Source organism: Trachurus trachurus (assembly GCF_905171665.1).
Source record: "Trachurus trachurus genome assembly, chromosome: 13".
NCBI classification, from domain to species: Eukaryota; Metazoa; Chordata; class Actinopteri; order Carangiformes; family Carangidae; genus Trachurus; species Trachurus trachurus.
The window spans coordinates 26,834,581-26,857,544 of NC_139892.1; the positions used below are offsets into that span (position 1 = coordinate 26,834,581).

Here is a 22,964-nt window from a genome sequence, read left to right on the forward strand (position 1 = left end):
TTTTTTAGCATGTGTGTGATTATGATAATGATCATCAAACTAAATTGTGTAATTGAAGCTGAAGAACAGCATAGTTGATAATGACCTATGTCTGCGTAAATCTGTGTGTAAATCTAACAACCATTTCAGCCAATCTAATTTAATTGTGTCTTACATGTCTGCTGTGTATGTTTATCACTAAAATCAACAGGGAGTGCAGCCGGTGATTAATGATTTTTTCATGGAAATGTCTTCTTTATCTGATAGGACACCACTTTACATTGGCCACGATAATTAAAATCCTAATTCACATCTTTTGCTGCTGCATTTTGCCAGATTTGCCTCGGCTGTACAATCCAATAGAGTTCAAATTACCTCAGATGAAAGAGTGTCCAGGGAGCGAGCTGGCCATGCCTAAAGGGACTAAGGATTAAGAATGTGTAATTTATTCAATGAAGAGCACTTTCATTCCTACCCTCTGTGGTTGGTCGCTTGTATGAGCAGGTGATTCTGAATTTGAAATTGTATAAGAGATGACAGGTGCAAGATGACCTTTTTCAACCCTGCTACATGGTTTTCCCAGGTTTTATGAGGGTGTAGTCACATCTCAATGAGCAGCGGTGAAAGTGGCAGGTATCTTGAGAACACAAGGCTCTGTTTCAAGCTGTGTTTAAAGAATTCTCGTTGTGATGATTGTTGTATCATGAATGTCGTGTAGAAGCAATTTATTTAGCAGTATAAAACTTGGACTGAGCCATGGTTGAAATCAATATCACAGTATCAGATAAATGTCTTTACAATATAAATGCACATCAAGATAAAGGAAAGAAATGAAGAAAAGAAAATAATCAAATTGAGATTCAGTGCAGTAAATTGTTCTCTTTACATCTTTAATTTCTTAGCTTTACACCACAGTTTGCTTAAAAACTGATAATTGCTACCACAGAAATTTGTTAAACAGTATTATTATTATCATCGATTATCCTGCTCCACTCTTCTTTGTCCTTTACATTCAGGCTAAAAGAAATTCTCTATTTTCTACGGTGTGATTTTAGCATCAATGTTGGAAGTAAGACTTGTCACAGGCAGAACCAGTTGCTAAGACTGTTTAAGTAAATGTAAATCAATACCTGCAATGTAAGTGATTACCAAAATAAATATTGTAATCTAGGACTGCAAGTTTTTTTCGGCCGCTCCGCTCCAGTGCATCTTGCTGATACCTTCTTTATCCTCACGGACTGAGAATAAGACTGTCAGCCCAGAATGCAAATGTCAAGAAAATGTTTCAAACCACCAGCCACCGTGTGTGTTTGCTGCGTCTGACAACTATTTGGAATAGCTGAAAGCACAGTGTATTCAGCCTTGTTCTGGTAAAGGTCATCTGAATTACACATGGTACTGCTACAGGTCGACCGTCGTCGCCGAATTTGCCTGTTATTTGCCTGTTTCCCTGTCTTTACTTTCCGTGCTGTCTGTGATTCCCTGTGTCCTCCTTTTCCTCATGCAGCTCTGAGAGACCACAGAATCGAGTTGGTGCGAGCCTCGTGGCAGGAGCTCACCATCAGAATTGGTGACGTCAGCCTGTCAGATGAGGGCCAGTACACCTGCTCGCTCTTCACCATGCCTGTCAAGACCACCAAGGCCTTCCTCACTGTTCTGGGTGAGCACGTCTGTTTTGGCCCAGTCTCCACAGGCCAATTACTTGTGGCTAATTCCTCACATTCTGACAGCATGAATACCTGCACATGTTGAATTATAGGCTGTTTTTTCTTCGCCAAGCACTTGTCACCTTGTAGGAAAATACCATCTCTGCATTATGTTTTACCCTTTTCTGCTAGTATAAAGGATGACAGTCAAGCTTGCAAGCCGGTAGTGTTACTATATTTAATTCGGCAGGACAGCCACAACAAATTCAGAGGTCAAAAATTATAAATCTACCCCGCCCTCTGTCAGCACTCTCGGTACACTTTTTACGACTCGTATTTCAGATGACGTTCGTCCAGAGTATCCCAAGGTAATTTAATTTTAACTTTATTCATCAAACCACAGACTTTATTTTTATTGTATTTATTTCCAAATTTATTGCGAGCCATTATCGTCTTCATAGAATTTCTATTACTTTGTGTTTTGATGGTTATTTTTCACGATATTTGTTTGTCATTCTTTTCTGTCCTGCCTTAGAAAAACAAATTGGAAAAAATAATAGATAAGACAACAAATGTGCAATTTGCTCTTGCAACTGAGAGAGGAAGTTACAAATATCTAAAAGTCAACTCTGTCAGTGAGCAAATCATTTATTGTCAGAGGAATACACAATAACTGGGTTATTACTCAACTCCTCGTGTACATTCATTATTCAGTAAGTTGTTTATAATTATAATTCCGTGCACAACAGGGGTACCAGGACGGCCGGAGATCACAGGATTCACCAAGCCTGCCACAGAGGGGGATGTAATCACCCTGACGTGCACCACATCGGGCAGCAAACCAGCTGCCAACATCCGGTGGTTCCGAAATGACAAGGAGGTCCAAGGTAAGCATGTGGTGTGTGTTTCACAGAGCACTGTACCCTCTGTTACCACTTGTATCCTATTGGAGACATCATTACTGTCAAGTCTTTCAGCTGCTGCATTCCTTTTGTCCTCATATTCATGCATTGTTCCTCTGGCCGGGGTTTAGTGGTGCCATGATTCGTCTGGCTCACCGCCACTGTTGCTGCTGTTGTTGGGAGCCATCCAAATATCGCTGGACTGTGCCGGAGCTGTCCAAATTTCACTACCTGTCCAAGCCCAAGACATATAGGAGTGCCTCACATTGGTTCTAATTATGAAGTGTAAATCACTGACAAGTTCTGCACGGCATTCAGTTCTCACTGTTCGTGGCACTAAAGTAATGATGGCTGATTTGTAGAAACACTGTAAAGTGTAGGGCTTACTTGTTTAGTCAGTCAAATTGGCAGCCAAAAACACAATGATATTTAGTTCACAATGGAAAGCAATGCAAGAGAGCTAAATATTGTTAATGCTTGTGAATCAGTTTGATCAGGACCACATGTGTCACATTTATTTCAAAAGATTTACACGTGTCCATTTACTTAGAGATTCCACGCCGACCTCAGTCAGTGCTATTTGCATGTGATGAATTTATCCTGCTGGGCTTCCTGTTCGTTCTTGTCGGCCATGTAACCATTCATCGTGTCCCCAGGTGGCTCTAACCGAGCACTTTATTTTTTTCTCGTAGAGCAGCGATTAGATTAGTCGCATGAGTCGAGGAGGACACAAGAACACAAGAATGCAAACTCAGAAAGGCCACATAACTCGCTTCGCCCTGGACTTAGAAAAAAAACCTGACAGAAACAATGCATTAGGCAGCAGATGGTGCAATGTAATGTGTGCTGATCGCACTAAACCAGCAGAAGTTTTCTGTGGTTTCACACAGTGCACGGCACAAGCTTTCACTTTCTTGTATACCTCTTTTCCCAAACTGTCTGTAGCTCTGCACTTTGTATTTTTATAGCTTTTTATCACCATCTTATTTTTGCTTTAAAAGAAAAAGCATAAAAAGACAAAACATAAAAAAAATAGAAATTGAATGTTTTCCTCAATTTGATGGCAGAGGTAAGCTGTGTGCAGCTCTTTAATGTAATGGAGCCTGCTGCGGAGACTCAGTGTGACAGTTGCTCTTTATTGAAGATTTGCACCAGAGAGCTTTTTCTTGGTGGCTCTGTCTGTGTCTGCCCAACATGGCACGATGATTGATGGGAGAGGGGCTGGGATATGAAGTTTTCTTGTTAAAATGACATGCACGTAGATTCCTGAAAGGCCAGTGGAGAGGTGGCACACAGCATCACAACCAGACTTTCTGTCCATCTCAAGAGGCATTGGGATGATCTTTTTTTTCTTCATCTTTATACCGTGAGATGTACCTTAAAATAAAACTTGAATGCACAAAACTATATATTCCAAACATGGATATATGCACTGACGCCAAATGCCAAGTTCAAGTGGTGATAACATTTTATATACAACTTATTTTTTGTGGATTGCAATAAAAAAAATTTAATACCCTCACCCCATTCCCAGGTCAGCAGGAAAAATGAAAACAAGCCACTGATTCCCTACATTTGTATTTCATGTATGAAATGTGTGTCTCTAAAAAAAAACCTCTAACCTGTCTCAACCTGTACTCCAAGTCTGCCCCAAACTGGTGTCTTGTATACAAATGTTCTTTTATTAGTTTTACCTGTGTATGGTGGATTTTATTAAGCCGCTTGGGCAAACAGACCTGGTGTGATGCATCTCCAAGTCAAAGAGAGATAAAGAACAAAGCAGAGACTGGGGGGCTTGACTTAAAAACTTCATTTCCATGTCAAAGTGTCAAAGAGGAGGAATGTCAATCAGTGCTCTGGATCCAGGTCCTTTTGTAGGTGCTGCTTTAAAGCTTTCTTTAGTGAGAATGTGCTGGGAGCAGCATGTTTTGCTATGGGTTCTTGTGTGGTGGATCATTGCCGCCAGTGTCTGCTGTCAGTCAAACCTATCCCCACAGGGGGACCAGTCTACAAAGCTCCACGACGACAGCAGGTGTAATAGCAAAAACATGTCATATTTATTTCATGCTCTGATGATTTGTTTTTCCAACAATTTATATTAGAAGCACACAGTATTACAAACCTCAAAATGCAACTGTCATCCAGTGTCAAATAATTTGTTTGCAGAGTATAGAGCCATACAAATTACTTGTGTCACTGAATGACAGCCGGGCTTCAAACTATCATCTGTTGAGGAAAATCATCCACCCACTCTCGCTGCCTTTCCATACATAGAGTCCAATATGTTTGTATGGGACAAAGCTGCATGACAGGCAAAAGGAGTCAGAGGTAGATTTTCAAAAAGAAAAAGAAGAAGATAAGGATTTCTAAAATCTGCTACAAAGTACCTGACCCAGAAAAAAGATAATGTTGACAGAACTAGACATGGGTAATATTAACTTAGCAGAATGTGACTGTAACTAGACTGAACAGAGACAAAATGTCATAGAGGCCACTGTCCACTGCTAATTCAAAGAAATTGATATTAGAAACACTTGAGGTAAACTTAACATACTTAACAGTGACTGTACATGTGCGGAAATGTTCTGTCAAAAAAAAAAATTGGTATCTGAAACAAATTGGCGTTATTTCTGATTACTGATGTGCAATATAGATGTGATGTTAAAGTGATCAGGTGAGAATGAAAAATACCCTTAAGTGTAAATCACAAAGGAAACTGAGGTGTTTGTGTGAAGGAGAGAGTCCCAATATTCCTTTCACAGTGACACATTCAAACACACAACAGCTTCAACATACAGTAGTGACATTTTTTTAAGCAAAAATACCAAGAATTTTGAATCTAGATCATTAACACATGTTAATAATGATGACAATGACGTGTGTTTCCATTCTGTTCCCGTAGATAGCTGAACAAAGATGAAATGACAAACTTCTATTTTTATCTACAACAGCATTTCACCCTTATGTCACATTTCCTGCTCCCTGCTCTGTGCCGTTCGCACCCATCATGTTTTCCCAACACGCTGACTGTGTCGCAACTTTAATTGTCAAACATGAATTGCAACAAATGTAGGAACTTTCTCTAATCAGTGGAAAAACATGTTAAGACGTGTTTACTACCAAAGAATCTGGAAACACATCGGAGCAGCTGATTCATGTTTGCACTACATGCTTCTCTAATCTAAAGATCTCTGATCATCACTGTGGCCTGTACACAGCATCAACTGTAGGCAAGAGCCAGGGGCTTTAGAGAAGCTTTTCATATGCAAATCTGTGAATCATGTCATCAGGCAACTTCTGGCCTTCATGTTGTGTCTGAAATGTGTTTGAGTCTTTTTGTGTCTCTGTTTGCTGATTTTATACCAACTTTGCTCCAAGTCATTAATGCAGCAACTCCTACGCAGTATAAGAAGCTTTGTGCATGTACAATACACTTACTGTTAAAAAAGGTCATAGATCTTATTTAGTTGAATGTAACCACTACATTTTAATTAACTAACACAACTACCAGGGGAAGCTGTATATATGCTGCAATTTAGACTTAATTCCAGTAGGAGCAATTTTGTAAGTTATATACTATAGACTACATCTTATTAACAAATTGTTGCAAGTTAAACAACACTGCAATGAACAGCCCCTTTCAACTTGATACATTTCCATGTTAATTGTAGAATAATTGGGTTATTTGTTTTCCCTCCTCTGTGTGTGTGTGTGTGTGTGTGTGTGTGGGGGGGGGGGGGGGGGGGGGGGGGTTAGATGCAGGGGGGTTAGATGCAGTATGTGATTGTGTCTCATTCTTCATCATCTGTTGATTTTTCAGATTCGTGTCAGTCTTTTCATATTAACAGCTTTTTTCTTTGAGGATTTCCTTCTTTTACTTCCCTTTTTCAGGTTTTATATTTTCATCCTCACCAACGCCATGATCCAAAATTAGATCAACTGTCTCATTCATGCAGAAGCTTATTGTGATGCCACCACAAAATGACATGTGAGAGCGAGTGACACATCTGTTGTATTAAATACCTGTTGTCATTAGCGGCAGGGAATAAAAGAGCAATGTGTGCTGCACGTTTTACTCTCTTTCCCATAGCTCATTTGCTTTGCCTTTTACTGTAAATAGGGAGACATTCTTCTAGAGAATATCTGGAAACTTTACAACTGAGTCACATTACACGAACATACTGTACCAGCATATGTTTGAAGACTTTCAAGCGTTGTCTCACATTTAATGCCTCAGACAGTGGCTTTGAGCTATTTTTAGACCCTCATTTTTTCACAACAAGTCCCACTTTAGTGCAAACTAATCTGTTTACCTCCTTAGAATTTAGTTTTAAAAAAATGATTGAAAAAATATTTAAACCAATAAAATTAAAGGGCCAGAAGCTATGGGAGATTTTATAGAGGGTTCTGGAAGATTTATGAATGTAAGATAAAACATTTTCAGCTCCTGCTTGTTTTCATTGATCTTGTGCAGCTTCACAAAAGAAACTCTTTTCCAGCACCATCTGCTTTATGTAAAGAGGGGCTCGAGCTGGAGCATATTTTTCTCTGATTTTATTAGTTGGTGATTTTATGTTTGCAGCCATATGTAATAATGTTAACTGAGATCCTAAATGACAACAACCAGAGACCATTTATTTGATGCAGTGTGTCCTGCTCAGCCACTTTGTGTACTGGGAGTAAAACAAGAGCAAAGAACCAATATGTGCAAAGTTGCGCTTAACAGAAAACTCTATATTCATAATGATTAGTTTTTGAAGCCAGATCAGTTTTTACTGATCACTTTAAAAATGATAATTTTGATGTGTGATGACCCTGTACTGTAATCAAATTGATATGGAATAGACATAGACAGAGTGCAGATGAGATGTTTAAAACCCCCCATTAGATTCTTGTACATGAGTATGAATGAACTACTGTGGTTGTACTGATCTTACTACACTAGCGGCACGGTGGCACAGTGGTTAGCACTGTTGCCTCACAGCAAGAAGGTCCTGGGTTCGAATCCCGGGCCGCCCAGGTCCTTTCTGTGTGGAGTTTGCATGTTCTCCCCGTGTCTGCGTGGGTTTCCTCCGGGTGCTCCGGTTTCCCCCACCACAAAAACATGCCAGCTAGGTTGATCCTCCAGTCAGTGCCCCTGACCAACGCACTGGCTCATAATCTGGAGTCGGTCCCCGGGCGCCGCACCGTGGCTGCCCACTGCTCCTCAGGGATGGGTTAAATGCAGAGAAAGAATTTCACTGTACTAGCTGTATATGTGACAAATAAAGTACCTTTAGACCACAGTCATTCAAACTGGTAGAAAATCAACAATTATGTCCCTTAGGACTTTTTACCCTCCAACTGCCAAACATCAAAATACTTAATGAACAAGATTGTTAATGAAGGATATCAAGTACCAGTGTAAAACTAAAGACCATAACCACTGTTAAATGAAGCAATAATTGTTTCTCATGAATATGACTTTATGTTTAAAGGGCTTTTAACAGAAAATTAATGGAAAAATTAGGTCACGGGATTTTAGAAAAAAGAAAATGAAATTTCTGAAAACACTGTGTAATTATTGATCAGCAGGAAGTGGGATGCAAACTGTGCCGAGCAGCAAGTTCTGCTATTAGAGAACGGCCCTGTTGCCTTCATGGAATAAGCAAATTGTTGTGCACTTATTTCTTCAAGGCTGAAGTCAACTTAGTCCAATCAACATGAAAAAAAACACATCCTAGGGAGCTATACCTAACAAACTGCACTATTAGCCTTATTAGACCTATACTTAGATATTTTAGAAAAAATAAAATCCTGCCACAAGGCTAGTCCTCAGTGAAACACACACTGAGCTGGTGATTCCAGCAGAGCCCTCCAGTCGCCTGAATGCAGCTCTGCTTACTTGTTTGGGGCTCTGGTTCAAAGCAGATGCACCTGGGCACATTCCCATCCTTACTAAAGCTGCCTCTGCATGTTCTCTGGCGATGCTAGCAGCCGCCTTAAAACAGAATGACAGCTCCTCTGTGGTAGCTCTGATGCTGCAGGCAACTTGACGAACGAGAGGAAAAGCTGGAGAGATTTGGTTTGACGCCACAGAGGCACTTCCTCTCTCCCTTATGTATTTCAGGGCAAAATACGAGTTCTTTGACTCTCAAATGCAAGGCCTCTGACTCTGACTCCCCTGTTTGCTCAAAGGATATATGATGCTTGAAGTGTTTCCCCTTTTTTTTCAAATATTCTCATTTGAGATGCAGGGTGATGTCCTGGAGGGTGGTTAAGTTGGATGTAAGTTTTATTTTCTTACTCCTTCTCTAGTAGCTATCTCCATCTTCTTGTCTTCTTTGTCCTGCTGTTAGAAATTTTAGTTCTGAAGCCTGACATTTGAGAGAGAGAGAGAGAGAGAGAGAGAGAGAGAGAGAGAGAGAGAGAGAGAGAGAGAGAGAGAGAGGACAATTAGTATAGTTCAGACAACTCTGAATGATCTGCTTTGCCAGACATTACAGGGAATGAAGCAGACCCCCTCAGGGGTTCATAGAAACTGAGCCCACAGGTGGATGCTGGGGAGGGTGTGGGTTTGGGTTGCAAAGCCTCATGGGCAGCAGGAGCAGCAGCAGCGGCACTAGCAGCAGCATAGCCAGGGATGACGGGTGGGTTTAACAAACCCGCCCTATTTGGATGAGGAGAGCATGTGACTGATCTGCCTGAACTAGCTACGCAGGCTTTGCATCATTTAAGTTATGTGACATACTTTTCAAATTCTGCACTAACATTAGTACATTACTAATTAATCACAACTTTCTTACAGGAGAAATGAAATGAAAGACTAAATAAAAACATAAAAGTAAATCTTCCTATACTTGTTTTAGATACAGACATGTTCAATTACTGATGATCTGTACTTACATACATTAGGACTTCTTCAAACTTCTACATGAAAAATCAATACCCTTAAATCACGTTATGTACAGAAAAAGAAAGTTGTTATTTATTTATCTGTCAATGTGGAAAGAAGCAGAAGAATGCATATGGTAGTAGCAGTGATAATAGTAGTACTGTAGTCATAGCAGTCATGGTGGTAATAGTTTTTTCCAGTGGAAAGCCAATAAAATATTAATCCCCCGCACATGACAAAATCAAAGAGATTAAGTGGAGTGGAACAAATGGAACAGATTGGCCTAAAATGATGATGATATGGGTGATCTGGGTTTCATTGCAAAGGACTTTTCGTATTTAATAGACCAAGTGATTGAACAATTCATGTGGTGTGTGCATCTGTGAGTGAAGCAGTGATTGGAGTACATATGTATGTATTGATTATCTTAGGTTTGCATGGTGAGTGCAGAAGGTCTAAGGAGAAAGGGGGGGTGGATGCTTTATGGAGGGGGATGTAAAGGTGGTGGTGGGGGGGTGGGGAGGGGGGGTAAGCATCTCCAACTAATGCCTTCATCCTGTTTGTAATGCTCAGGTGCAGGAGCCTTGTGCACACAGAAAAGTGATGCTGCCACACAAAGTGTTGACAGGAGAGCAGAGGAAAACTACAAAGAAATGCCAACATGTGTTAAGAAGCATCTAAATGAAGACAAAATTACATGGCAGGTTAAAAAGCAACCAGACACATCAAGATCTGGTGCTGTGTAATGGTGAATATTTGGGCGTGAAACTGAGACAAAGGTGGGCGGAAAAAAGAAAAGGTGTGACTACAGAGATGGAAAAATCCAGCCCTACACTGCCAGGGGGGAGTGTGTGCCTGTTTGTGTTGACTAGGATGTTTGAGAGATGGTCCTGGAGGAGCAAACACACCCAACCAACCGAGTCAACACTCATACTGCTCTCCCCTCACTATTCGCTCTACTTTGACTTGACTTTCAAAGGCCAAGGATTCTCTCTCTCAAAGGAGAGGCAGAGAAAAACAACAACAACAACAACAACACTGCAGCTGTCTATGTCAGAAAACTAAAAAAATAAAATTGAAATAAAATTTTACGTTTTAGTTAACGTACGAGCACAGTTTTCGCATGTTTTTCTCGGTTTCTTCTTCAAGCACCTCTTTTTGTAAGAAGACCTTGCACAAAAGCCAGAACTACTTCCCCCTCTTAACATTAGCAATTCACAAGTTCATTGCACCCTTGTTCATTTCCTGATTCTTTGCAGGCACCAAGGAGGTGAATGCAACAGGGAAATCATTCACAGTGAGGAGTAGCGTCCAGTTCCAGGTGGACAAACGGGATGACGGCGTCGCCTACACCTGCAGCGTGGAGCATGTGTCTCTGTCCAACCCCTACATGACAACTGAAGTCCTGGAGGTCCACTGTGAGTGCAGCCATACACACCCCCACAAAGCTGGATTAGGTATAAGATTAGTATTGAGAAGAAATACAAGGATTGAGATTACATTTATGTCTGCAGGTTTAGCTTTGCATTTGCTCAGGATTAGTGTAGGATTAGTTTCCAGGTAAGGGATTAGTATCAAAGCAGAACAGGGATACGGGCTAGAGCTAAGAGTTGCCCAATGGGTAAAGAGCTAACTACTGTTGTACTTTGTCAGTGTGAGAGTTAACACACTCTAACACACAGTGCTGTCATAGCATTGGATTTTTTTTTCCTCTTCTTCGCAGATGCTCCCCATCTGGAGATCAGACACCCACTGATTATTCCACAGGAAGGGCAATACTTCAAATTGGAGTGTAAATCCATAGGCAACCCAATGTAAGTTGGCATTTATTCACAACTTCAATTTGGAACTGCTAGCATGAAAGTCAGCAGGAATTTCACTTCTTCATTAGAGAATATTTCTGCAGTTTATTGGTTATTTCTTAACATTTAAGAAATCACAAACAGCAAAATAAAACAAAAGAAAAAAATTGCCTACATTGTTTTCTGTCCTAGACCTGAACCAGTGCTGTGGTCTAAAGATGGAGGAGAGCTGCCAGACACTGAGCGTATGATTGTGGAGGGCAGGGAACTAACCATCACCACACTAAACAAAACAGACAATGGCACATACCGCTGTGAGGCCAGCAACGACCTGGGGACCAGCAGTGCCGAATACGTACTGCTTGTATATGGTGGGTACCTCAGTGGGGGCGAGTCGTGTTGTTGATGATCAGTTTTGTCGTTGGTTGGAGATCATTACACAGATACAAAGCCAGCAGAGGGACTGTCAGTCAGGCAGCTTAATATATAAAGAGGCTTAGCTGGTATATGTTACCATAGAAAAGTCTCTAAATCCAACAGCATGATAACAAGGCAATAATCAGATTTCAACAGAGGAAGATCACACATTCCAGCATCTCCTATTACAGTGTTACAGTGTTTTTGTCTGATAATCTGCCAATCATAGCTGTGGTTGACTTCAATCTTTTAACAGTCATTAGTGATTCATTTTCCAATATCAGCTGACAGACTTCAGTCACCCGCAACCCCACATGAATAGATAATGAATGGATATTTAAAAATGCATAAATCAGCAAACATGTTTAAAATTTGATTTATCAAATAATTAACAATCTCTCTGAATAATGTTTATCTTTATTTTGGCTGTAATGATATGCAGCAGTTTGATTGAAACAGGACCCTGTAAGTGTGTTTGCCAAGTTTAGATCCTTAACTACAAATAATTTGTAGTTAACATTTTAGCTGACAACATGTGAAAATATGTTTGACAATTTTGTGTATGTGTTTTTTTTTTTTTTTTCCATTTTGAGACTGCCATTGGTTTCCATTCATTTTTGAAAATTTTAAAAATACTCATATTTGTTTAATTGCCATGAACATGAAATTTGCATACATTTTGTTTGGCAATATATTATGGTTGTATGATCATGCAAAAATAAATGGAGATAGATTTGAAATTTTCTCCACTGCATGGCTTCACAACGATAATGTAGCTCTGACAATGAGAAATGTGGCCCAAGACCTGTTTTTTCACTGTGATGTCGCAAGTTAAGAAGCAGAAGTGCATATACGTTGAAATGCATGGAAGTAAATGGTACCTTATTAAAATGAAACAAACCCAAATCTGTTGCACTTAAACAAGACATTTCAACCTTGGGCCACAGAGATTTGTTAGTTTTTATGGAATTGGAGCTTAAGAACACCTCTGCACTATCAAGACCACCAACCCTCTACTATCAAATGAGTAATCAATGGCCTCCAACAGCTGACCACAGTATTTATAGAAATTTCATTAAATATGTTTAATTTTTAGGTTCAAATGTACTTACTTACTTACTAAGATTCAAACTTGAAAGGCAGTTACATCATAACAAAGTTTTCTGTAATACAACACAGACCATTTCTTCAAGATTCCATTTTCAAATCTTACCTTGGCACTGTGCAGGATAACCCAGTTTACTACCTCACTCGACTGTACACAGGCCTATCACTGCACAGGTTTAACGTTTGGACTCTTCCTGTGAGGAACCAGAAAAAAGTGTTAAGGATGCAGAATTTAGCTTCCAAGTACTGCCTGGAGGAGAGATAAGTTAATCCCAAGACAGTGGAGGGGATGAGAGAATAAAGACAGCATGGTGCCGGAAACGGATCATTAAGGCCTCGGCAGCACATGTTCATAATGTTTATCAAATACAGCCAAGTAAAAAATACAAAAACAAGGACAGAATATATAAATTCAACATGGATTTATTTGTTTCCATTTTTGCCAATTAAACAGTCCCACATGAGAGTGCAGTTTGTTTGGGAGCGACTTATCACAGCTCCAGCCCTGGACTTATTCAAGCTCACACGCAGTTACTGGATGCACGGCAGCTTCTTTGTTCGATTTTAAAGGCAGAGGCTTTTGGGGAGAGAAAACCCTTCACAGGGAAAAAATGAAGGAAAAGGAGGATGACACATTCGTCCTTTCAGCTTTTGTTATCTTAGTCTCCTCTTTCGGCATGCTCAATGAACAGGGTAAGGCAGCGATGTCAGGCTAGTCCATATCATCCTGTCATATCTGGGTGCCATGTGCTGGTCCATAGTTTTATTCCTCACATTTCACAGCCTGGGAGGTTTTTGCATTATATCAAATTATACATAATTCAAATTTGTTAAATCGGGTTTATTAGAATTACAGGATCTGCACCAACAGAGAAGCTGATAACCTTCAGCAGCCCTCTGTCACAGCAAATACAAAGGTCCTGGTTACTAGGGGGAAGGATGACAAATTGAGTTGAGTAGGTAAAAGATGTGTGAGATGAGCTCATTTCCACTGATGATGACATTCATTCTTCAGTACCATCGTGTCTGAATACTTACTGGGTCTCTTTGGATCATCTCAGCCTCTAAGCCTAATTTGCTAATGACAGGTGAGCTGAGAAGCAATAAATGTCAACGCTCCGCCGCAATTCATCATCGTCTGCGATTATGCTCCTCGATACACTGTATTAAATAAAACGAGGAAACACCATATATGATAATTACTCTGTCTGAGATGCTAGAGATAGTAACAGATAGTAGCTGGGTTAAATACAGTGGAGAGCCGTCTGCGCCTCTTTGTGAATCTGCAGCCCTGCATCTTACATTTCATCCTCACATTTCTCTCATTTATCGCACTTCATGTTCACCTCAACAAGTGTAATACATGATGAGTTTTACATTCTGTGTGCAGCCTATTTACCGAGCTATCACTTGCCTGAAAATGTAACAGATGTAAGAAAAATGAATCCTTCATGTATGACTCATCCTTTTCCCCAAAGATATTTCTCAAAGAATTCACTCATTCAGAGCTTGACTCATTTGTGCAACTCTTGTATTTTATCATCTGTGCATTTTTATTTCATTATTTTTTGCTTGTGTTCACTGAGGGAAAGACCAGAATTAACCCACTGCACCAGCCACGCGCAGTAATTGATTTGTTGCTGTTTGATTTTCCTGCAAGTTTTCTCATGTTGAGCCTGTTCCCTACGGATAGCTTTGTTTTTTGCTCCCCGTTGCTCCTGTTTTCATTTAGTAGACGTCATCACCTTAGTGCCTCCATCTCCAGCTCCCCCGACTCCCTCTCTAGCCTCCATTCTTCCAGTCTGCTAATGCCGACATTCCCACATCAGGCATAGGCAGTCACAGCTGCGTTCACAGGTACGCTCGCAAGCCCCCCTTGCCCTCGCCTCAACGCTCCATGCACTCACAAACATGACACTGAACACGCAGCTGATGATTGATGAGCTAACAGCCGGGCTTTGAGATAGAAAATAGCATTGTTTTTCTGGGTGAATTCAATACTCTCTTTCTCTCTTTCCTCTTTGCTCTATTTTCTACACACAGCACTGTTGTCCCACCAGCCTTTTTATCACTCTTTCCAATTAGTGCTGTTATTGGTAACTGACAAAATGCACAATCACTGTATAGCGAGTTATACTGTAATGGCAGATTATCACAGCTAGCAAACCACTGCACCAAGGTTATAGTAATTTTACATTTTCCATTAGTTTTCATTTTTATTTAGTTTTTCAGTTTGCTTTTTTATTTCAATTTTAGTGATTGAGCAGTTCTAGTTTTGTTTTTATTTTGAGGAATTGACTAGGAGGAAAGACTCTGTGAGGCCTCCAAAGATGAACTTTCAAATTTGTGGGATTTTTCTCTTTTTGTTGCATCCCATAAATGATCCCATCAGTCCTTGTCATGTTACATTCAATCTTTTCTACTCGAAATAGTCCCATCTTCCTGCTAATTTAGCCATCTCCAAAAAAACTAAGCTAATTTTATCTGTTTAGTTTGAGGTAGTTTTGCATTGTTCATTGTAGTTTTTGTTTTATTTTTGGTTTGGGAAAAACAGTCTTTTATTTTATTTCAATTCACTAGATTATTTTTTCATTGCTAGTTTTAGTTGTAGTCTTGTTTAGTTCATATTTTAGTTAACTATAATAACCCTGCACTGCACACAAGTCTAATCTTTACTGAAGCAGAAAATACAAAAACATGAGAAAAACATGTTTTCATAATTTTTTGTTTTCACACACACACACACACACACACACACACACACACACACACACACACACACACACACACACACACACACACACACACACACACACACACACACAGAACACATTTGTAATTACATGCCAACAAACTTGGAGAAACCAGAATGACATGTTCTGTTTACTTCAGTTTTTCTCCCTTGATGGAATTAGTGTTGTAATGTTTGTGCATGATTTTGCAGTACTGAGCCACAGGAGCACTCTGCAGGTAAAATATGCCAAGTGGTTACCTTAACAGCTGAAATAGCTTTAGTGTTGTGAGAGAAAACACAACAGAAAGGTTGTCTAGATTTGAGTTTTGCTTTATTTTGATTATCAACTCAAAGTTTCAGACAGAAACAAACAATCAGCTTTTCTCACCAAAATGAGTTATGTGCATCCTTGAGGTTTAGCAAATATTGGATGCCTCATGAAAGATTTGCAAGTTTGAGTTCATCATGATATTTTACACTGTGCATTGTTTACATTCATATTCAATAGTTTATCATCTTATTGACTGTCTTCCCTTACATGTAGATGCTTTTACATGTGTACAATACAAAGAAAGAAGAACCCCACTCTAAAACATTGCTCCTTGGCAAAAAAGAAAAAAGGCAGGATTAGGCCTTTCATATTACAGTAATGCAGGAAGATAAACTCTGTTCATTCTCTTAACTATTCATCATGGACTGCTCAATATATGTTGTTGAATACTCAGGAGGAGGTAAATGACGTGTTACCTGAATGTTTTAAGATACTATATAACTCAGTCCAAAAACCCTACCTCTGATGTTGGTGATATTCAAAAACACTTTGTTTTAATTTCCCTGGTGGTCAGATATTTGTCTCTAAAATGAAAAATGAACATGTTTTGTAGAAGAATTGTTATCTATTTTTCATCCTTGGAATATACAGAATTATTATTGATTAACTGACCCATTAAGGATGTACTTTGCCAATTACACACAGAAAATTTCAGTATTTACAGCTTTTGTTCTTCATCTTGTCTGGTCAATATATCGTGTGCTCGTCTCCCAGTCGCTGTCCAGTTACTCCAGTTGAGCACGTATTTGGCTCTGACAGCGAGCTTCGCTCTCCCTCATTCCTGCACGCTGTCAAAGTAAAAAACTCAGAAAGACAGACCATGCTAATTTCACATGTTTCCTTTGAACCCTGTGGTCACCTTTTTATCACGGTGTTGTTCCCCTCGTCTTCCCTTTACTGCTGTCACTGTCGGCAACCATGGCAACAGCCAAAGACTTTCCAGGGCCTACGACAGGTAAATATCCCACTAGATGATCACTGTGAGCCAGATTTGATGCTGGATCTGGATCTGGGTCAGGACACATCACGGCCCTTCACCCAGCATGAGCCAAACCATCACCATGCATGGATGCTCGCTCTGCTGACGCCAGCCGCTTTCTCTCTACAGGCTGCATAAGTTATCACACAACATGTTTTTGATTTGCTTTGTCTTAGAACCATCAATTTCATTGTGCAGACTGAGTGGTGCTGGGCTGGACGTTGTACCTATGCCAGTGTGCAAATATTTGATCTCAGGTCCTGAGAAAACAGCAGGAATGAAAGGGAACGGCCAAAATTCTCAATGAGCACTTGTTTTTTTTTTTTGGTTTGGTTTGGTTTTACATTTCTGATCACATAGTTCTTGAAAAACATTTATGTTTACCATATTTTCCTAGTAATTTAAACTCTGTTGTTGGAGCACATTTGTGTAATATATTATCTACAGTGTGTATATAGGCCTATATGAAATATTTTTTGGGGTTGTGTTCATGCGAGGATGAAAACAGGACAGAAACATGATCTCCAGTTCATGATGCCTTAATGTCACTAAACACTGGATGAGGATAACATTGCCCTTTGAGGCCCTTGTGCTGTTAAACATGTTTGTAGCTTTGTGATAATGTGTGGTATGTTAAGTGTCATCTTAGCTGTTTAAATATTTTGCAACAATCTTGATTTGAATTGCTGCCTCTGTGGATTGTTTCGGGGTTGACATTTGAATAGTGAGTGGATTTACATGTCGAACAAAACTCTGTTTGGACAAGTATAAATACTTAATGGTCATTTACTCACACTTAAGGTGAAAGTGAGTGTTGTGTTTGGATAACAAGTTCAGCTGCAGTGCATCAAGAGCTGTTTAGCTTGTCTCATTCCTGTGAGCACCGAGTGTGATATGAAAATTGCTTATGCTCCTTGTTGACAGTTGAACACCTGTACAGATCATTATATCCATCGACATGCAACCAAAATTCAGTTAATTCGACTGTTGTACTAATGTTGACAATTATTGCTTCAAAGTCTGAAGTGCCTGCCTGTGAATCCCAAATAAAACAGTCATGTTGGTTCTATTCTGCATGGAGTTGAACTGCATGTTTCACAATTTCATTCTTTTTTATGTCCCTCACTTAAGTTTGCTGAAAATGAGGGTTGCATTCTGTTAACAGGGGAGTATAACAAGGTTTGTAGGAACATCCCCGTCGTCATTTCCCAGGGTCACTTTGCAAAACTGAGCACAAGCCACAGCCATTCATCAGCTTGAGATAATGAGAGCACACGAGGTGCACAGTGAAGACATAGCCACTTAGAGTTTATTACATGACAGACACAAAGGCATGCCCCTGCCTGGGAAACCTCCAGCTTGCACTCTGTTTGGAGGATGCTTCATGTTGAATAACACTTGCTTTAAAAAAAAAAAAAAAAAAAAAGACAAAATAAACCAGGAAAAAAAGTTGATCTTCAGCAGCATGAATGTGGCAGTAAGCAAGAAGAAAACACTTAAGATAGTGTATGTGTGTGTCGAGGCTTTGGCTAAAAAGCGAATATACAGACTTCACTTTTCTTGCAGCATGTCACTGTTGCGAACACACATTTTTGAAATGTGTAGAGATTTGTGGTATTTCCTATGATCACTTCTTTTAAACCTCAATTCACGCACTTCAAAAGCAGCGACGTCAGGTTGCTCTAAAAATGGCAGAAGCTCATTTGGGGCTGTTGTGCTTTGTTCACAAATGGAAAAGCTACATCTGGATTCTTTTTTTTTCTCTCAGGATAATTGCAGAAGCAAAATGTTTTCATAGCCATTAAAAAATGTCTCCAGCTGCATGAGACAGCAGTGGAGCATCTTGCAGGTGCTAACATTTATCCCTCCACTTTTCCATCCATGTCTCCCTACTCTCTGCCTTATTTCAGATCCTAACGCTTTAGGACAGCATGGACCTGACCACGCTTTAATCGGTGGCATTGTGGCAGTCGTGGTCTTCATCACCTTGTGTTTGATAATAGCTCTTGGACGATATCTGGCCAGACATAAAGGTAAAAAAGGTCACTCATGCTCCCTTGAATTACAATGTTCTCGCCTGGAGTAAATGTATATGCCTGGGTGGATAAACTTTCTGTGGCTCTGTATGTCTGCAGGGACATATCTAACACATGAGGCCAAAGGAGCAGAGGACGCCCCCGACGCAGACACAGCCATCATCAACGCTGAGGGAAACCATGTGCATGCAGAGGAAAAGAAAGAGTATTTCATTTAAACTTCTGTTGCATTTTTTTCCTCCACTGTTTCATGACAACTTTTGACAGCAGACATGCAATTTTCCGCTGCCTCAGCGTCACTGTCTGTTTTACTTTACTTATTATTTACTTGTTCTTTTGCCTTCTCTCAGAAAGCTTGGATATGCTTGTTTTCAAAGCATTTGCTGACAGTATAGCCTTCTCCTTTTGTAATCAGTGTACTCTATGTACAATTGGATTATGTCCATTTCAGTTTTATGGTGCCTAAATGCTGTATATTTTTCTGCATTTCTTTAATCGCTTTGCATTATCTCTCTTCTCTCTTACGTCACCTGTTATACAACTTTTTGCAGATTTTTTAAGATTCAGAGGAAATGTGCTTCAACTCAAGTCTTAGATTTTCAAACTGTTTTCCTTTAAGAACAGAGTGTATTACATTACATCGATCCATCAAACATTAACATCAGAAGAATCTTTTTAGGGACTGGATGGTCTTTGGATGTTTTCCCCACCACAGCCATATTGCACATGTTTTAGAAATAAACCATAATGCAGACCAGACACTTTGACAAAACAAAACGTAGAAGCACAATCTATGTGATTGTCTCAAGGTGAAATCAACCCCCTTTTAGCACTCCATGTTCCTGCATTGATTTAATTTTGAGTTTTTACTCATGCTGTTGATTTATACCAACAGAGAACAAGTCAGAAAATTAAAGCACAAAGTCTGAGGACTAACACAGAAGGAAAACACATCAACTGATTCTTGTCTCAGGATTCAATATGAGTCTAGATGGAGAGATGGTGTCAGACATACGATGAAAATTTCAGTACACTGAAAGATGTTCAGTTGTCGCCATGGGTGAGGAACTTTAATTTTGGATTGGTGATTTAATGTAAGATCCAAACTGAATGAGTGGAACCTTTTGAGGGTTCATTATTTATGTTGAATTTTATTGAACAACTATGCTCAATGTGTGGATATTGCTGTAAAATACTTTGCTAGCGTGAATATTGGTGAACTATATTGTTGAAATCTTGGAATCCCTGACACATTACGATTTGTATATTAGCATATACAGTATTTAAAGTATTCCACATGTCTTTTGTTTTCTTCATTTATCTAACAAAAGATTGTTTTGTCATAAAGTGTGTAAATAATGTGTAAGTATCCAATTTCAGTAAAAGAAAAACACTGGTTATAGCTTTTGACTTCAGGTCCATATCAGTTCCCATCACTTTGATGAGATTGTTTTCAACTTTTGAAGATTTCTTCAAACAGGGATTCTCATGAATTGCTTAAAATGTTGAAAAAAAAATGTTAAAAAAAGGAAAAAAATCTGGTCAAAGATATATGTATTTATTATTATGATTGATTGACATTTATTATATAATGCTATATTGATTGATATTATTGCTGTTATTACTAAAGTAGTGGTCTGACATTAACTTTTCCATTTTTTAATTCAGAAAGTTATCATAAAAAACAATACAAGGATCACCGTTATGGCCTTTGAGTTTGCTGCAAACAGTACTAATGACATGTTGAGGCATTGGTGAATCAGACATCCCCTCATTGTATATAGTCACTGTATCAAAGACATTGAACCACATTGCCAATGCTCATACATGTTATTTTGTTAGTTCAATATGATGCTATAAATAACTCATTTTGTACAAAGTTTTAATCGCTGTAATTAATTTGCTTTTTATGGGGGATGTGTGAGGTTTTGCTTTTTTCTCAGTATTGAATATTCATTTTTCAACTATGCCACTGTAAAAAAAAGAAAAAGAAAAAAAGGAAAAAGAGACAAAGTGCGGATTAAAATATGAACAACTTGAAAACTGCTGTGTTTGTTGTGACTAACTGTGTATTTGAAATGCCCTCATGAGTAATGCTTGGTGTTCTTGAATTACAGTAAAATTTCTCACAGTCACAATATCACTTTGTTTATAAAGTTATGTAAAGGGGAGCAAATGTTGATGGGGAGCGCATTGACCGAAGCTGCACTGTAATTGTTATTCCATGCAACTTCTGAGTATTACTCAACCTTTAGTATTAATAATACATGCAAAGTGTCTGACTTGTAGAAGGATTAAAATGCCATGAAGCTCCTCAGGACGATTGCCTGAGGCTCTTAGCTCTGCTCATGATGTGTGCATTAATATAGTGTGACAAAAGGAAGACTCCACTCTTCCCAAATTCTTGCCTGTCTCACTGGAGCTGAGTTCGATATGCTTGAAGTACGGTAGCTTCATGAAAGTGGCCACAGTTGTGAACACAGCAGGCTGCTGTTGCCCTTATTTTAACAAACTAGACAGACTGTGAGAAAAAAAAAACTGGAGGCAACCGCTTTGTGATTTGGCATCATGGTCAAGGATGTTGGGATGCAGCTGATTGCTTTAATTGGAAGTGAAATTATCACTTAAGATGAAACTTTATTGATCCCTCTGGGGGAATTAGAGAATTTAAAAAAGGAAACAGTAATATCATCTAAAAAGGAAAAATACAAATGTGATAGCTTCACTGAATAGACAATACAATGAGCACTAAATGAAGACATTAAAAAGTAATAAAGCTGTAAATTGTAGGACTAAAGACAATGCACGAGATTGAAGATGTTGCCTTTGCAAATATGAAGGGCAGAATGATGAACCAGTGATTTATAGACTGGTGCAGGTGTTACCAGAATTCATGTATTCTTAATGTAAATAAGGATTACTGCAGGATAAACGTGTGCTATAGTATGCATAAATATAATGTAATCTATACAAAATCAAATAGTAAAGTAATTACACAAAATCCCATGAAAAAAAACAACAACACACAAGGACATGGTGTATAAATGCATTATATCCATATCCTCTGAGTGAGGCTAAATGTGTGCATGAAGTGTAATGGGAGCATCAGAGATACTAAACCATATAAAACTTACGAGCAAATGTTGATTATAGTATTCACACAGTAGAGTGATCTGCATACAACATTTACAATAAACCCTGCCAATTAAGAAAAACAAAAAAGCACCTTTTATGGTCCATTATCATTGCTTCAGTGGCACAGATGAACTTTGGGAAATTTGAGGATGGATATAATAGCACAGTGCAGATTACTGAGCTCATATTAAATGTCTCAACATCCTTTAAGGGAGATCTCGTTCCAGGACACGGGGCGCGAGTCATTATGATCCTCCATTCTTCAGCTCCCATTGACCTTGAGCATAATGTTGCTTCCCAGTAGACTAATGTTGCCATTATCAGCACACTGTCCGGCCAACCACCTGCCTGCTTCACACAACGCCTCCCTCCTCCTCTCTCGTCTCAGAGAGACGTTTCCCAATGCTCACTTCATAATCATTACCACCAAAAGCCCAGCCAGTTCAAAGAAACATCAGCTCCCACTATCACACTCCTCCGTGTTATTGAAAGCTCAGTGCTTCGTTAAGCTATGTAAATTGAGATAGACTATCGTGAATAATGCCTGGCAAAAAATAATGCTAAGAATCCATCATAATTTAGTAATTGGATATCAGAAGGGGGAAACATTCATGTGCAGTCGTAAATAGAGTTGGAAAATGGATTTTCTCTTTACCCTAGAAATGTGAGAACCATCCCCTGGGCGATGTAACAATCACAGCATGACCTCTGAGGAGGCCTTGTAAGTCTTACTAAAGTGAAGAAACTGATCCCCACTGTACCCTGTAGGCAGGGTCTGTATCAGTCCTGCAGCCCACAATAAGCTCTTATCGTGGCAGAACAGAAGTTTCTGACAAAATCCTTTAGGGACAAATTGATATCTTAAAAAAACATTATTACACTTAAACATATTAGGTCTACTACAACACAATTCAGATTTTGCAGTGTTGGGCTAATAGACCTTGCAGTTGTATTTCCAGGCTTGTACAATTAAATAGTCAGACTGAGAGTGCTACTTCTAGAGTATTTGCCTTTTTTCTTGG

At 39.2% G+C, this 22,964-nt stretch overlaps 1 protein-coding gene across 1 annotated transcript in view; it reads left to right on the top strand.

The window, feature by feature from the left end:
• Positions 1-19,025, top strand: part of cadm2b (cell adhesion molecule 2b) — a gene marked incomplete at its 3' end in the record, with an annotated part of 165,163 nt that extends 146,138 nt beyond the window's left edge. The window contains exons 4-11 of the mRNA XM_083984521.1: positions 1,487-1,639; positions 2,375-2,512; positions 10,661-10,819; positions 11,125-11,215; positions 11,396-11,574; positions 16,721-16,747; positions 18,682-18,804; positions 18,907-19,025. Of these exons, the coding sequence (XP_083840647.1) occupies positions 1,487-1,639; positions 2,375-2,512; positions 10,661-10,819; positions 11,125-11,215; positions 11,396-11,574; positions 16,721-16,747; positions 18,682-18,804; positions 18,907-19,025 (989 nt within the window). The remainder of the gene's footprint in view (positions 1-1,486; positions 1,640-2,374; positions 2,513-10,660; positions 10,820-11,124; positions 11,216-11,395; positions 11,575-16,720; positions 16,748-18,681; positions 18,805-18,906) is intronic.
• Positions 19,026-22,964: the final 3,939 nt, after the last annotated feature.